Raw genomic sequence first — 17,230 nt, 5'->3', positions numbered from 1 at the left:
CTACAAGTGATCGTCCTGGTCCTCGTTGGTGCTGCAGGCCCTGTCGTTGGCAGGCGGAGGGTCGGGCACAGCGAGTGTCCGGGCTGACTCTCTGCTGACCGTGTGGGGGCTGTTGTGGGAGAGTCCGTGGTGAAGCTCTCCGTCCGCCATGGGGAAGGCCGTACACCCCGACCCGTCCAGCGGTGGCCAGCCCGGCTCCTCCAGAATCATCCGCACTATCTTCTGGTAACGCCGCCTGGACTTCACTTTGCAACACTTCTTCAGATAGAGCCAGAGTTGCGTGTTCTCGATCACCAATTCCTGTGGGAAAGATCAGCAGCCTCAATTGTAAGAACGTCATTGATCGATTGCCCCGCAGCCTGCATTTCCCATTGATCCAAAAAACCTGGCATTTTACCGAAAGGAATGGGCGTCACGGTGGCACAGCGGTAGAGTTGCTGCCTCCCAGCACCAGAGACCCAGGCTATGTACACCCATCAGCCAAAACATTACGACCACTGACAGGCGAAGTGAATAACATTGATGATCTTGTTACAATGGCACCTGTCAAGGGGTGGGATATATTAGGCGGCAAGTGAACAGTCAGTTCATGAAGTTGATGTGTTGGATGCAGGAGAAATGGGCAGGAGTAAAGCCCTGAGCGACTTTGACAAGGGCCAAATTGTTATGGCCAGACGACTGGGTCAGAGCATCTCTGAAACGACAAGGCTTGTGGGGTGCTCCCGGTCAGCAGTGGTGAGTACCGACCGACAGTGGTCCGAGGAGGGACAAACCACAAACCGGCGACAGACAGGGTGTTGGGCGCCCAAGGCTCATCGATGCGCGAGGGCAACGAAGGCTATCCTGTCTGGTCCGAACCGACAGAAGGTCGACTGTGGCACAAGTCACAGAAAATGTTAATGGTGGTCACGGGAGGAATGTGTCACAATACACAGTGCATCGCACCCGGCTGCGTATGGGGCTGCACACGGAGGACCAACAGCATATTAGGCAGGTGGTCATAATGTTTTGGCTCATCAGATTTTTAAAGATTTTTTTTTTAGAGATACAGCGCGGAAACAGGCCCTTCAGCCCACTGAGTCCGTGCCGCCCAGCGATCCCCGCACACTGACACTATCCTACACACATTAAGGACAATTTTTACATTTACCCAGCCAATTAACCTGCACGTCTTTGGAGTGTGGGAGGAAACCGAAGATCTCGGAGAAAACCCACGCAGGTCACGGGGAGAACGTACAAACTCCATACAGACAGCACCCGTAGTCAGGATCGAACCTGAGTCTCCAACGCTGCATTCGCTGTAAGGCAGCAACTCTACCGCTGCGCCACCGTGCCGCCATCAGGTCATAATATTTTGGCTGATCGATGTTCGTGCTGTCTATACGGAGTTTGTACGTTCTCCCCATGACCACGTGGGGTTTCTCCAGGTGCTCCGGTTTCCTCCCACACTCCAGGGAAGTACATGTAGCAGGTTATTTGAATTCTGTAAATTACCGCTAGTGTGTAGGACAGAACTACAGTAGGGGTGACCGGTGATCAGCGTGGACTCGGTGGGCCGAGATGTTGGAAAGGCCTGTTGCAACCTTGTATCTCGAAGCTAAACTAATAGGCATTATAATCAAAATAAAAACACGACCATTTCCATGCTAAAAGTCTTAAGCTCTTTGCAACAATATACCAAATTGTGACGTCCATTGATTATTGTGCTGGAGGAGTATTCAGTCACATAGACATACAGACAAGGCCAACTTCTAGCTTCACTAGTTTAGTTTAGTTTAGTTTAGAGATTCAGCACGGAAACAGGCCCTTCGGCCCACCAGGTCCACACCGACCAGCGATCCCCGCTTATTAACAATATCCTACACACACTAGGGACAATTTTTACATTTACAAAGCCAATTAACCTATAAACCTGCACGTCTTTGGACAATAGACAATAGGTGCAGGAGGAGGCCATTCGGCCCTTCGAGCCAGCATCGCCATTCAATGTGATCATGGCCGATCATTCTCAATCAGTACCCCGTTCCTGCCTTCTCCCCATACCCCCTGACTCCGCTAACCTTAAGAGCTCTATCTAGCTCTCTCTTGAGCTCTCTCTCTTGGCTCTCTCTTGGAGCGTGGGAGGAAACCGAAGATCTCGGAGAAAACCCACGCGGGTCACGGGGAGAACGTACAAACTCTGTACAGTCAGCGCCCGTGGTCAGGATGGAACCCGGGTCTCTGACGCTGTGAGGCAGCAACTCTACCGCTGCACCACCGTGACGCCCTCATTTACCGTTCACCAATAATTTTTCCAAACGCGTGGAATACCCCAGCTCTTCACTCGCAATAGGCAAAAGCATGCCTGATTAAGGAACGATATTCTAACTTACCTCAATGGCCATAATCACTAGGAAGTGAACCAGAATCATTGCCAGGATGTAGAATCTCCAATATGTGGGGGTGCACACAAGCTGAAAGAAGGGGTAACGTTACAATGTTAGAACAAACCACGGACCATTGATTGACAATGATTAAATAAAGGTAGACACAAAATGCTGGAGTGACTCTGTGTGACTCTGTGTGACTCTGTGTGGACTCTGTGTGTCTCTGTGTGACTCTGTGTGTCTCTGTGTGACTCTGTGTGTCTCTGTGTGTCTCTGTGTGACTCTGTGTGACTCTGTGTGGACTCTCTGTGACTCTGTGTGTCTCTGTGTGACTCTGTGTGTCTCTGTGTGTCTCTGTGACTCTGTGTGTCTCTGTGTGTCTCTGTGTGTCTCTGTGTGTCTCTGTGTGTCTCTGTGTGTCTCTGTGTGACTCTGTGTGTCTGTGACTCTGTGTGTCTCTGTGTGTCTCTGTGTGTCTCTGTGTGACTCTGTGTGACTCTGTGTGTCTCTGTGTGTCTCTGTGTGTCTCTGTGTGACTCTGTGTGTCTCTGTGACTCTGTGTCTCTGTCTGTCTCCATGTGTCTCTGTGTGTCTCTGTGTGTCTCTGTGTGACTCTGTGTGTCTCTGTGACTCTCTGTGTCTCTGTGTGTCTCTGTGTGTCTCTGTGTGTCTCTGTGTGTCTCTGTGTGTCTCTGTGACTCTGTGTGTCTCTGTGTGTCTCTGTGTGTCTCTGTGTGTCTCTGTGACTCTGTGTGTCTCTGTGTGTCTCTGTGTCTCTGTGTGTCTCTGTGACTCTGTGTGTCTCTGTGTGTCTCTGTGTGTCTCTGTGACTCTGTGTGTCTCTGTGTCTCTGTGTGTCTCTGTGACTCTGTGTGTCTCTGTGTGTCTCTGTGTGTCTCTGTGTGTCTCTGTGTGTCTCTGTGACTCTGTGTGTCTCTGTGTCTCTGTGTGTCTCTGTGACTCTGTGTGTCTCTGTGTGTCTCTGTGTGTCTCTGTGTGACTCTGTGTGTCTCTGTGTGACTCTGTGTGTCTCTGTGTGTCTCTGTGTGTCTCTGTGTGTCTCTGTGTGTCTGTGACTCTGTGTGTCTCTGTGTGACTCTGTGTGTCTCTGTGTGACTCTGTGTGTCTCTGTGTGACTCTGTGTGTCTCTGTGTGTCTCTGTGTGACTCTGTGTGTCTCTGTGTGTCTGTGACTCTGTGTGTCTCTGTGTGTCTCTGTGTGTCTCTGTGTGTCTCTGTGTGACTCTGTGTGTCTCTGTGACTCTGTGTGTCTCTGTGTGTCTCTGTGTGTCTCTGTGTGTCTCTGTGTGTCTCTGTGTGACTCTGTGTGTCTCTGTGTGTCTCTGTGTCTCTGTGTGTCTCTGTGTGACTCTGTGTGTCTGTGACTCTGTGTGTCTCTGTGTGTCTCTGTGTGTCTCTGTGTGTCTCTGTGTGACTCTGTGTGTCTGTGACTCTGTGTGTCTGTGACTCTGTGTGTCTCTGTGTGTCTCTGTGTGTCTCTGTGTGACTCTGTGTGTCTCTGTGTGTCTCTGTGTGTCTCTGTGTGTCTCTGTGTGTCTCCATGTGTCTCTGTGTGTCTCTGTCTGTCTCCATGTGTCTCTGTGTGTCTCTGTGTGTCTCTGTGTGTCTGTGACTCTGTGTGTCTCTGTGTGACTCTGTGTGTCTCTGTGTGTCTCTGTGTGTCTCTGTGTGTCTCTGTGTGTCTCTGTGTGTCTCTGTGTGTCTCTGTGTGTCTCTGTGACTCTGTGTGTCTCTGTGACTCTGTGTGTCTCTGTGACTCTGTGTGTCTCTGTGTGTCTCTGTGTGTCTCTGTGTGTCTCTGTGACTCTGTGTCTCTGTGTGTCTCTGTGTCTCTGTGACTCTGTGACTCTCTGTGACTCTCTGTGACTCTGTGACTGTGACTGTGTGACTGTGTCTCTGAGACTCTGTGACTCTGTGACTCTGTGTCTCTGTGACTCTGACTTTGTGTCTCTGTGTCTCTGAGACTCTGTGTGTCTCTGTGACTCTGTGTCTCTGTGTCTCTGAGACTCTGAGACTCTGTGTCTCTGTGACTCTGACTTTGTGTCTCTGTGTCTCTGTGACTCTGTGTCTCTGTGTGACTCTGTGACTCTGTGACTCTGTGTGACTCTGTGTGACTCTGTGACTGTCTCTGTGTGAATCTGTGACTCTGTGTGACTGTGTGACTCTGTCTCCATACTTACCCCCAGTGCGTTGTACATGACTCCGTCACCAAACAGGAAGTACAGGCACATTCCAATCTGAGCCAAGATGATGATCAGGAATAGGTCTGCAAGGGAGAGGGAATGGACCATGTTGACCAGTCATTGTGAGGCACAATTATAATGTTCAATTCCATCCCAGACAATACATGCAGCATCAAACACAAGGTGCAGAACTCATCGACATCATCGCCAACCAGAGAGCAGTCCTGAACTACTATCTGCCTCATTGGTAGGGGTTGCCAACTTCCTCACTCTCAAATACGGGACAAGGTGACGTCACCGCCCCGCGCCCCACGTGACCTCACCCAGCCAGTGGCCACGTGCTCCCGCTCCACCAATGGCGGCCGCCCGGGCCGGGAGGCGGGTTGCTATGTAACCTCCGTTAGGCGGCGCCCGGGCCTTCAGGCCTACAGTGTCCTGGACTACAGCAGCCCCCAGGCTACAGTGTCCGGGCCTACACTGTCCGGACCTACACTGTCCGGGACTACAGCGGCCCCCAGGCTACAGTGTCCGGGCCTACGCTGTCTGGGCCTACAGTGTCCAGGACTACTGCGGCCCCCGTGCTACAGTGTCCGGGCCTACACTTTCCGGGACTACAGCGGCCCCCAGGCTACAGTGTCCGGGCCTACGCTGTCTGGGCCTACAGTGTCCAGGACTACAGCGGCCCCCAGGCTACAGTGTCCGGGCCTACGCTGTCTGGGCCTACACTTTCCGGGACTACAGCAGCCCCCGGGCTACAGTGTCCGGGCTTACACTGTCCGGGCCTACGCTTTCCGGGACTACAGCGGCCCCCAGGCTACAGTGTTCGGGCCTACACTGTCTGGGACTACAGCCCCCGGGCCTACATCGACATCCAGGCCTAATATGGGACAAGGGCAGCACGGTGGCGCAGCCTTACAGAGATGCTGCTTTACAGCGAATGCAGCGCCGGAGACTCAGGTTCGATCCTGACTACGGGCGCCGTCTGTACGGAGTTTGTACGTTCTCCCCGTGACCTGCGTGGGTTTTCTCCGAGATCTTCGGTTTCCTCCCACACTCCAAAGACGTACAGGTATGTAGGTTAATTGGCTGGGCAAAAGGTCAAAATTGTCTCTAGTGGGTGTAGGATAGTGTTAATGTGCGGGGATCGCTGGGCGGCACGGACCCGGTGGGCCGAAGGGCCTGTTTCTGCGCTGTATCTGTAAATCTAAATCTAAAAGGGCGGTCCCGTACGGGACAAACCAATTTAGCCCAAAATACGGGATGTCCCGGCTAATACGGGACAGTTGGCAACCCTACTCATCGGTGACCCTCAGACTATCCTTGATCGGACTTTACTGGCTTTACCTTGCACTAAACGTTATTCCCCTATCATGTATCTATGCACTTTAAATAGCTGGATTGTAATCATGTATCGTCTTTCCGCTGACCGGTTGGCACGCAACAAAAGCTTTTCACTGTACCTCGGTACGCGTGACACAATAATAAACTAAGGTGTAAACACTGTTCCACCCTGCCCTCAAATTCACATGATTCACCATTACAAACCCAGGCAACTATTTGCGTGCCAGCCACAGAAGCAGATCTACAATCACATATTACAGTCACCCCACACTCTGAAACCTCCCCTCTTACACCAACATTTCTATACACTGTAAATAGATCGATTGTAATCATGTATTGTCTTTCCGCTGACTGGTTTGCACGCAACACAAGCTTTTCACTGTACCTCGGTACACGTGACCATAAACTAGACTGAACTGAAAAAAATGAACGCTATCTCTGATGTCTCTCTCCATTTGTCCATCCCCTGTGTATCCATCACAGGGGACAGACCATTGGCTGACCTCATCCACCAATACCCTCACCCTAACTTCCAACCTCAGGGCATCCACCTCTTTATTTTAGGGATGATTTTATATTCCCAATTGTGAGCAATCTCTTCTAAGGTTAGGTAACTGGAAATAATCCCAAAAAAGACAGTGCTGGAGTAACCCAGCGGGTCAGGCAGCATCTGTGGAGAACATGGACAGGTGAGGTTTCACAGAGTGCTGGAGTAACTCAGCGGGTCAGGCAGCATCTGTGGAGAACATGGATAGGTGACGTTTCACAGAGTGCTGGAGTAACTCAGCGGGTCAGGCAGCATCTGTGGAGAATGAGTCTGAAGAAGGACCTGACCCAAATCGTTACCTCTCCATGTTCTCCACAGATGCTGCCTGACCCGCTGAGTTACTCCAGCACTCTGTCTTTTTTTTGTAAAACAGCATCTGCGCTTCCTTGTTTTGCACTAATCTAATCCAACTCTATTCTCTCCATATTATCATCAATTGCCCCAGATTCTACCACTCCCTACACACTAGGTGGCATTTTACAGAGGGCCAATTAACCTATAAACCCGTACTTGGGATGTGGGAGGAAACCGGAGCGCCCGGTGGAAACCCACGCAGTCACATGGAGAACGTACAAACTCCACACAGACAGCACCCGAGGTCAGGATTGAACCCGGGTCTCTGACAATGAGAGGCAGAGGCTCTCCAAGTTCTCGGTTTGTGCATTGTCCTCCAAGTGATGATAATTTTGCAGTTGGTGGATAGATTAACGGTGCTCACGGTTGGTGTAGATGGGTTTGCGGTAAGGCTTCCCCTTGCAATAGACAACGGCAGTGGTCACACAACTGAAAATGGACAGGAGGTACAACGTGGTATTCTCGTAACTCCTGAAGAAATCTTCATCGGGTCCCTGCCAGACAGACTTGGTGGCCAGCGTGTGGTTACTGGCCGGGCCGCCATTGCTGCTCAGGTTCGCAGGGTGACAGGCGCTGCAAAGGAAACGTATCTTCAGTGGTTTCATCGTGTAACCAATGAGGAATTGTTGTCAAATATGAAACTGGCCCCCCTGCCTTGGCCACCTCTCTCCAGCCTCCTGAAGCAGGTGGGAGAAGCAGCCGGGTCAGGCGTGCGAGCACAGACACGTGGAAGGTAGCACGCCGTTGCCGGGGGAAGGAGCGACTAGGCTTGTATACACTGGAGTTTACAAGGATGAGAGGGTATCGAAACGTATAAGATTATTAAGGGGTTGGACACGTTAGAGGCAGGAAACATGTTCCCAATGTTGGGGGAGTCCAGAACAAGGGGCCACAGTTTAAGAATAAGGGGTAGGCCATTTAGAACTGAGATGAGGAAAAACTTTTTCAGTCAGAGAGTTGTGAATCTGTGGAATTCTCTGCCTCAGAAGGCAGTGGAGGCCAATTCTCTGAAAGCATTCAAGAGAGAGCTAGATAGAGCTCTTAAGGATAGCGGAGTCAGGGGGTATGGGGAGAAGGCAGGAATGGGGTACTGATTGAGAATGATCAGCCACGATCACATTGAATGGCGGTGCTGGCTCGAAGGGTCGAATGGCCTCCTCCTGCACCTATTGTCTATTGTCTATACGCACCTGTAGATATCGTTGGGCGAGTACCAAGGCTGTTGCTGCACCAACATGAACCCAAACATGTGCAAGACCAGGCTGAGGATGACGTTGAGAATGACGGAGAGTAGCAAGGGGGGTGAGATCAGCTGAGCGGGCGGCTGGTGAGGGTGCAGGCTGGGATACGCGTGGTTCAGGCTCACTGTAACACAACGCACGGCTGAGTTGGCATCGTTAACCTCCCGTCAGATCCTGTCACAAAACCCGTACCTCGAAAAAACCACCTCTTCCAAAACACTTTACAAGTCATTCAGCACTTAAATAGCCTCTTTGGCCCAACTCATCCACGCTGACCAAGATGTCCCATCTAAGCTGGTCCCATTTGCCCGTATTTGGCCCATATCCCACTAAACCTTTTCCTGTCCATGTACCCGTCCAAATGTGTTTTAAATGTTGTTATAGTCCCTGCCTCAACTACATCCTCTGGCAGCTCGTTCCATACACCCATCACCCTCTGTGTGAAAAAGCTGCCCCTCAGGTCCCTGTTAAATCGTTCCTCTCTCACCTTAACCCTATGTCCTCTGGTTCTTGATTCTCCAATTCCCCCCAATCTATTCCCCTCATGATTTTATACACCTTTATAACGTCACCCCTCATCCTCCTGCGCTCCAGGGAATAGAGTCCCAGCCTGCCCCAACCTCTCCCTGTAGCTCAGGCCCCTCGAGTCCCAGCCTGCCCCACCATCTCCCTGTAGCTCAGGCCCCTCGAGTCCCAGCCTGCCCCACCATCTCCCTGTAGCTCAGGCCCCTCGAGTCCCAGCCTGCCCCACCATCTCCCTGTAGCTCAGGCCCCTCGAGTCCCAGCCTGCCCCACCATCTCCCTGTAGCTCAGGCCCCTCGAGTCCCAGCCTGCCCCACCATCTCCCTGTAGCTCAGGCCCCTCGAGTCCCAGCCTGCCCCACCATCTCCCTGTAGCTCAGGCCCCTCGAGTCCCAGCCTGCCCCACCATCTCCCTGTAGCTCAGGCCCCTCGAGTCCCAGCCTGCCCCACCTCTCCTTGTAGCTCAGGCCCCTCGAGTCCCAGCCTGCCCCACCTCTCCTTGTAGCTCAGGCCCCTCGAGTCCCAGCCTGCCCCAACCTCTCCCTGTAGCTCAGGCCCTCGAGTCCCAGCCTGCCCCAACCTCTCCCTGTAGCTCAGGCCCCACGAGTCCTGGCAACATTCACCAGAAACAGGTCCTTTGCCCCGATCCATCCATGCGACCAAGATGCCCCATCTACACTGGTCCCAATTATCTCATTTGGCCCATATCTCTCTCTGCCTCGCACAGAATGACGGGCTCGTCGGCTCACGTTGTCCATTCTGACCAACTTGGCACACTGGGCTAGTCCCATTTAGAAACATAGAAAGTAGGTGCAGGAGGAGGCCATTCGGCCCTTCGAGCCAGCACCGCCATTCATTGTGATCATGGCTGATCATACAGAATCAGTACCCCGTTCCTGCTTAAGAATACTGCTTAAAACTGAGGTGAGAAAAAACTTTTTCACCCAGAGAGTTGTGAATTTGTGGAATTCTCTGCCACAGAGGGCAGTGGAGGTCAATTCTCTGGATGAATTTAAAAGAGAGTTAGATAGAGCTCGAGGGGCTAGCGGAATCAAGGGATATGGGGAGAAGGCAGGGACAGGTTACTGATTGTGAATGATCAGCCATGATCACAATGAATGGCGGTGCTGGCTCGAAGGGCCAAATGGCCTCCTCCTGCACCTATTTTCTATGTTTCTGTGTTTCAATGTTTCTAAACGTTATTCCCTTACCATGTACCCGTACACTGCAGACGGCTCGGTTGTAATCACGTATTGTCTTTCCGCTGACTGGTTGGCACGCAACAAAAGCTTTTCACTGTACCTCGGTACACGTGACATTAAACTAAATCAAACTGAAACCGAAGGCCGCACATTGGCAATCGGCCATGGGCTGCTTTAATTAGGGAGGAATTTAAATACGACTGCAGTACGAATACTTACTTGTGATACCAATAATTGTCGTAATACCCAAATCCTCAAACAGAAACTGATAGTTCCCAAAGGTGTTTGCTTCCTAAAATGAAACGAAAACGGTAACTTCATGCACATGCATGTTTTCACCACTTAATAAAAATGACTATAATATCATATTTCATGAAGTCTACACAAAATGTAATTGAAACAGTGTGGGTAAAGAATAGACAATAGACAATAGGTGCAGGAGGAGGCCATTCGGCCCTTCGAGCCAGCACCGCCATTCAATGTGATCATGGCTGATCATTCTCAATCAGTACCCCGTTCCTGCCTTCTCCCCATACCCCCTGACTCTGCTATCCTTAAGGGCTCTATCTAGCTCTCTCTTGAATGCATTCAGAGAATTGGCCTCCACTGCCCTCTGAGGCAGAGAATTCCACAGATTCACAACTCTCTGACTGAAAAAGTTTTTCCTCTTCTCAGTTCTAAATGGCCTACCCCTTATTCTTAAACTGTGGCCCCTGGTTCTGGACTCCCCCAACATTGGGAACATGTTTCCTGCCTCTAACGTGTCCGACCCCTAAATAATCTTATACGTTTCGATAAGATCCCCTTGAATAGAGCGAGACTAGGTGAGAATAATAGAAATATAAAGTACATTTCCTATCTGATATTAAGCTGCTCTGTCACTTAGTCGGCTAAACGATAGTCACTTGGCTTGAAGCTTCTTTGAGGCTGAGAGGTTCTGCAAAAGATCACTGAAGGTCTAATTTATACCGTATATATGTTTGCATAAGGTAGACACAAAATGCTGGAGTAACTTTTTCACCCAGAGAGTTATGAATCTGCCTCAGAAGGCAGTGGAGGCCAATTCTCTGGATGCATTCAAGAGAGAGTTAGATAGAGCTCTTAAAGATAGCGGAGTCAGGGGAGAGGGCAGGAACGGGGTACTGATTGTGGATGATCAGCCATGATCACAGTGAATGGCGGTGCTGGCTATTCCCCAGACTGATGTCAGGGGAGGGGGCGGGACAGAAATAGAATGTAGTCGAAGACAGGAAGACTAGGGGGAGAACTGGGAAGGGGGAGGGGGTAGAGAGGGAAAACAGGGACTATCTGAAGTTAGAGAAGTCAATGTTCATACCGCTGGGGTGTAAACTACCCAAGCGAAATATGAGGTGCTGTTTTTGTGTCTACCTTTGATTTAAACCAGCATCTGCAGTTTATTTTCCTATATATGTTTTGCATACTTTAGTTTAGATCTCCAGCGTGGATAATGGCCTTTCAGACTGTCCGCCGAGTCCACCCCAAATTTAGGGCATGATCTTTGAGAATTGTGAAGGTTGTTGGGTAGATCTTGAGAATTGCTTAGTTAATGAAGTTTAGCTGGGTGGCTAATCCCAATATTCTTGCTTTGTGAGATAAAAGCCAGTCGTTTTGGGCTATTGATCGATATCCAATCAATACAGGTTCACTGGAGTAACTCAGCGGGTCAGGCAGCATCTGTGGAGAGAAGGAATGGGTGACGTTTCGGGTCAAGACCCTTCTTCAGACTGAGGGTCAAGGGGAAAGGAAAACGAGAGACATAGACGGTAATTATAGGGAGATATAGAACAAGTGAATGAAAAATATGCCAGAAAGTAACGATGATAGAGGAGACAGGCCGTGGGCTAGGTGAAAATGAGTTACAGACAACGAGACTCAACAAGACTGGTACAAGGACTAGGCTGGGGGAGGGACGGAGGGAGGGAGAGAGAGAGGGGATGCAAGGGTTACTTGAAGTTAGGGAAACCAATGTGAAATAATTGTGAAATAGTTACCCATACCCAGTAGAGACACAGGACTCCGAGATACTGGATCATGCTGTATACCGCCATGTACTTAAATATGCAAAACGAGGTGACCATCGCAGCCCTGCCCTCCCTGTAGGTGGCGACAACAACAACAACATTCATCCACAACGTACACCAATCCCATCACAATCCCCATCATCTGATGCAGCAACCCAGCGGGACTCAAGTCAGTCAACGCAGGCTTCTGCAGATAGACACAGAGTGCCGGAGTAACTCAGGCAGCATCTCCGGAGAGAAGGAATTTGGTGATGAGAACACGACCCAAGGGGAGAGATAGATCAACCATGATGGAATGGCGGAGTAGACTTGACGGGCAGAATGGCCTCACTCTGCTCCTATCACATGAACTTTTGAACAGGGCGTCACAAGTAGACAGAGTGGTCAATAGACAATAGATGCAGGAGGAGGCCATTCAGCCCTTCGAGCCAGCACCGCCATTCAATGTGATCATGGCTGATCATTCACAATCAGTACCCCGTTCTTGCCTTCTCCCTATACCCCATTCTTTATTGATTGTTTAAATTTAATTCCCGAGTTGCCATGATGGAAACTGAATTTGTGTCTCTGGAACACTTTTGCTAGTCCTGTCGGGACCCTTCTTCACGTTGCTCCTCTTCTGAACCAGAGTGTGAAGAAGGGTCCAGACCTGGAGCATCGCTATGTCCATGTACCCACCGATGCTGCCTGACCCGCTGCGTTACTCCAGCACTTTGCGTTTTTCTCAAGATGCCAGCATCTGCAGTTCCTGGTGTCTACAAAAAAAAGGCACTGCTCTCGAGAGCCCGTGCTGAAACATTTGCCTGTGCATTTTTAAGTTTATCCACCTGTTTAACAAATAAAACAGGAACTCCTATAGCCCCTGGTGATGCCGAATTTATGATTCTATATAGAGGGCAACACCTGGAGACAAGGTTATTCCTGCAGAGCAACAAACTATCTGGGTTGGTGAAAGACAAATACTCTTTGGGATGGGGGACGAAACCGTAGCTCCCAGTGGGGTCGAGGGAGAGAGGGGGGGAGAGGGGGGGGAGATGGGGGGGAGAGGGGGGGGGGAGAGGGGGGGGGAGAGGGGGGGGGAGAGGGGGGGGAGAGGGGGGGGAGAAGGGGGGAGAAGGGGGGGAGAAGGGGGGAGAGGGGGGGAGAGAGGGGGGGAGAGGGGGGGAGAGGGGGAGAGAGGGGGAGAGAGGGGGAGAGAGGGGGGGAGAGGAGGAGAGAGGGGGGGAGAGGGGGGGAGAGGAGGGGAGAGGAGGGGAGAGAGGGGAAAGAGGGGAGAGAGAGGGGGAGAGAGGGGGAGAGAGGGGGAGAGAGGGGGAGACATTTGTCCTTCATCTGCAACAGTGGGAGCTTTGACATGGAGTTGTAATAAGTCGTGTTGACCTACTTGATAAGCTGTGGCACGCAGTCGATGTTGGGTATTTTCGAGGTGAATGGTGATGATACGGACGCCTCGTGTTCTGACAGGGAGATCCCTGCATGGGCTGTCTTCAAAGCCTAGAAAACACACGTGTTATAGAGTGGCGCAGAGATACAGCCGGAGAACCGAGAGGCAAGTGCGGCGCGGTGGCGCAGCGGTAGAGTTGCTGCCTTACAGCACTTGCAGCACCGGAGACCCGGGTTCCATCCCGACTACGGGTGCTGTCTGTTCGGAGTTTGCACGTTCTCCCCGTGACCTGCGTGGGTTGTCTCCGGGTGCTCCGGTTTCCTCCCACGCTCCACAGACGTGCAGGTAAGTAGGTCAATTGGCTTGGTAAAAGTAAACATTGTCCCTAGTGTGTGTAGGATAGCGTTAGTGTGCGGGGATCGCTGGTCGGCGCGGACCCGGTGGGCCGAAGGGCCTGTTTCCGCGCTGTATCTCTAAACTAAGCAAAGAAAATCAATTTGCATTTTCCCAGCTCCATTCCACCGTGAGAACCACTATTAGCCATTATCGTGGAACCACAGAGTCACACAGCATGGAAACAGGACCTTCGCCCCAGGTCCCCCACGCTGACCAACATGCCCCATCTGTGCTAGTCCCACCTGCCCACATTTGGCCCACATTCCCTCTAAACCGTTCCTATCCATGTACCTGTCCAAATGCCTTTTAAATGTAGTTATAGTACCTGCCTCAACTAACTACCTCCTCCGGCACCTCGTTCCACAATCTGTGTGAAAAAGTAGCTCCTCAGGTTCCTATTAAATCTTTAACCCTTTCACCTTAAACCTAGCCCTCTGGCTCCTGATTCACCTGCTCTGGGTAAATGACTGTACATTTATCCAATCTATTCTTTAAGATGATTTTATACACCTCTGTAAGATCTTATACACCTCTTTGATACACCTGATTTTATACGCCTCTATAACGTCACCCCTCACCCTCCTGCGCTCCAAGTAATAGAGTCCTAGCCTGCCCAACCTCTCCCTGTAGCTCAGGCCCTCAAGTCCTGGCAACTTGCTGGGAAATTGTCACTGCACTTTCTGCAGCATCACATCCTTACTGTTGCTGTAACCAAAGCCGAACACAGTACTCCAATGTCTTGTACAACAAGATTAAGATTTGGTTTAGTAAATTAATTACCACCATTTTAATTCACTTGCAGGATTAAGAGGTGGAAGATGAACATGTTGGAAATGTATACATGTGGATTGTGAAATTAGTGAAACGTCTGTGCCAGTCTGCCTCATTGCAATCAGTTTAGTGTTTAGAGATACAGCGTGGAAACAGGCCCTTCGGCCCACTGCGTCCGCGCCGACCAGCGATCCCCGTACGCTAACACTATCCTATACACACTAGGGACAATTTTTACACTAGGGAACAATTTACATTTATACCAAGCCAATTAACCTACAAACCTGTACGTCTTTGGAGTGTGGGAGGAAACCGAAGATCTCGGAGAAAACCCACGCAGGTCACGGGGAGAACGTACAAACTCCGTACAGACAGCGCCCGTAGTCGGGATCGAACCTGGATCTCCAGTGCTGCGTCCGTATGTATGGCAGCAACTCTACCGCTGCGCCCAATTCTTCGATAACTTAGCATAGTGTCTCATTGTTTACTTATTAACTCTAGAAAACAGCACGGTGGCGCAGCGGTAGAGTTGCCGCCTTACAGCGAATGCAGCACCGGAGACCCGGGTTCCATCCCGACTACGGGCGCCGTCTGTACGGAGTTTGTACGTGCTCCCCGTGACCTGCGTTGATTTTCTCTGAGATCTCCGGTTTCCTCCCACACTCCAAAGACGTGCAGGTTTGTAGGTTAATTGGCTTGGTATATATGTAAAAAATTGTCCCTAGTGTGTGTAGGATAGTGTTAGTGTGCGGGGATCGCTGGTCGGAGCAGACTCGCGGGGCCGAAAGGGCCTGTTTCCGCGCTGTATCTCTAAACTAAACTGGAAATTGATGATAGGAATTCCAGCCAGACTTACCCCACAGTCATTTGCACCGTCTCCACACATCCCCACGTAGTAACTGGAACATAAAATACATCGGTCATTCACACACACCTCCAGCATCAGCATCTCCACTCCCTGTGGAAAGATGCTTCTCCAGACATCATTCAAAGATATCAGACATAGGCAGACACAATATGCTGGAGTAACTCAGTGGGTCAGGCAGCATCTGTGGAGAAAATGGATAGGTGACGTTTCACAGAGAGCTGGAGTAACTCAGCGGGTCAGGCAGCATCTCGGGAGAGAAGGAATGGGTGATGTTTTGGGTCAAGACCCTTCTTCAGACTGAAACGTCACCCATTCCTTCTCTCCAGAGATGCTGCCTGAGCCGCTGAGTTACTCCAGCACTCTGTGAAACGTCACCTATCCATGTTCTCCACAGATGCTGCCTGACCTGCTGAGTTACTCCAGCACTCTGTGAAACGTCACCTATCCATGTTCTCCACAGATGCTGCCTGACCTGCTGAGTTACTCCAGCACTCTGTGAAACGTCACCTATCCATGTTCTCCACAGATGCTGCCTGACCCGCTGAGTTACTCCAGCACTCTGTGAAACGTCACCTATCTATGTTCTCCACAGATGCTGCCTGACCCGCTGAGTTACTCAAGCATTTTTTGTCTACCTTCGATTTAAACCAGCATTTGCAGTTCTTTCCTGCTGATCAGACATAGGAGCAGGATTTGACCATTCGGCTCAGCGAGTGTGCTCAGCGGGGTCTTCAATATTGTCTCGGTTGGATTACTGATCTGAGGCACATTCAGGATGTGTCTTTAGATCGTGGAAACATTGGTTTTCTTTAGTCAGAGGGTGGTGAATCCGTGGAATTCTTTACACAGAAGTCTGTGGAGGCCACAAGTCAGTGGATATATTTAAGGCAGAGATTGATAGATTCTTGATTAGTCCGGGTGTCAGGGGTTATGGGGAGAAGGCAGGAGAATGGGGTTAGGAGGGAGAGATGGATCAGCCATGATTGAATGGCGGCGTAGACTTGATGGGCCAAATGGCCTGATTCTGCTCCTATCACTTATGAATTTATGTAGAATTACCCACTTCAAGAATGAATTAATTGAATTAAACAATTCACTGAATCTTTGATTTGAATTAAAAAGGTAACGCTTCAAATCAACATGGGGTGCTTAAAGGGCTTTGTTTATAATTTAGTCTGTCATTCTCTCAGTTAAAAGTTAGACCTTTGCAGGAAAATTGTTCCCAATGTTGGGGGAGTCCAGAACCAGGGGCCACACAGTTTAAGAATAAAGGGGAGGCCATTTAAAACTGAGGTGAGAAGAAACTTTTTCCACCCAGAGAGTTGTGAATTTGTGGAATTCTCTGCCACAGAAGGCAGTGGAGGCCGATTCACTGGATGGATTTAAAAGAGAGTTAGATAGAGCTCTAGGGGCTAGTGGAATCAAGGGATATGGGGAGAAGGCAGGCACGGGTTACTGATTGTGGACGATCAGCCGTGATCACAATGAATGGCGGTGCTGGCTCGAAGGGCCAAATGTCCTCCTCCTGCACCTATTATCTATATTTCTATGTTTGTAAAACTTACTCCAGTTTCTGAAACTCCTCGATGAGGCTGCCCTTCAGGTTAGGTGACATTCGGGCAAAGACAGTGGTGTTAACCAGCAGCTGAAAGGCACAAGCACACCGGTCACAGACGGTCACAATGTTGTTCCACAGCACGCAACAGTGGAAGGTGGGCGAGTAGGGCGTGTAGAGGGGGGTGGGGGTTGAAGAGCTCATAGCACAGAGTGCATGTTGCGCGCAGTCAGCCTGCTTTACTTTTACTTAGAACTGCTAGCTAAAGTACAGCAGGTTGTTTTTGCAGAACTGCTCAGGTTGTTTTGCAGAACTGCACAGGTTGTTGTGACTAAAGGAGAAAGGAACCGATACCAAGTGGTACAGCAGAGAACAACAAGTCTGTTCTAGACAGTAAGAACCAGTGCAGAAACGTGCTGATTGTGTGATTAGCTGGAGC

At 50.4% G+C, this 17,230-nt stretch overlaps 1 protein-coding gene across 1 annotated transcript in view; it reads right to left on the bottom strand.

Moving 5' to 3' along the window:
* Nucleotides 1–17,230, bottom strand: part of LOC144599297 (putative cation-transporting ATPase 13A4) — a 56,921-nt gene continuing 39,691 nt past the window's right edge. Inside the window, exons 21-30 of the mRNA XM_078410082.1 lie at nt 16,802–16,881; nt 15,225–15,267; nt 13,202–13,311; nt 11,794–11,890; nt 9,995–10,067; nt 8,002–8,176; nt 7,176–7,384; nt 4,567–4,652; nt 2,373–2,453; nt 1–300 (exon numbers count right to left, since the gene is read on the bottom strand). Of these exons, the coding sequence (XP_078266208.1) occupies nt 1–300; nt 2,373–2,453; nt 4,567–4,652; nt 7,176–7,384; nt 8,002–8,176; nt 9,995–10,067; nt 11,794–11,890; nt 13,202–13,311; nt 15,225–15,267; nt 16,802–16,881 (1,254 nt within the window). The remainder of the gene's footprint in view (nt 301–2,372; nt 2,454–4,566; nt 4,653–7,175; nt 7,385–8,001; nt 8,177–9,994; nt 10,068–11,793; nt 11,891–13,201; nt 13,312–15,224; nt 15,268–16,801; nt 16,882–17,230) is intronic.

This window comes from Rhinoraja longicauda, chromosome 13 (genome assembly GCF_053455715.1).
Source record: "Rhinoraja longicauda isolate Sanriku21f chromosome 13, sRhiLon1.1, whole genome shotgun sequence".
NCBI lineage: Eukaryota > Metazoa > Chordata > Chondrichthyes > Rajiformes > Arhynchobatidae > Rhinoraja > Rhinoraja longicauda.
The sequence above is the reverse complement of the archived record's forward strand: the minus strand, read 5'-3'. Positions and strand labels throughout refer to the sequence as shown.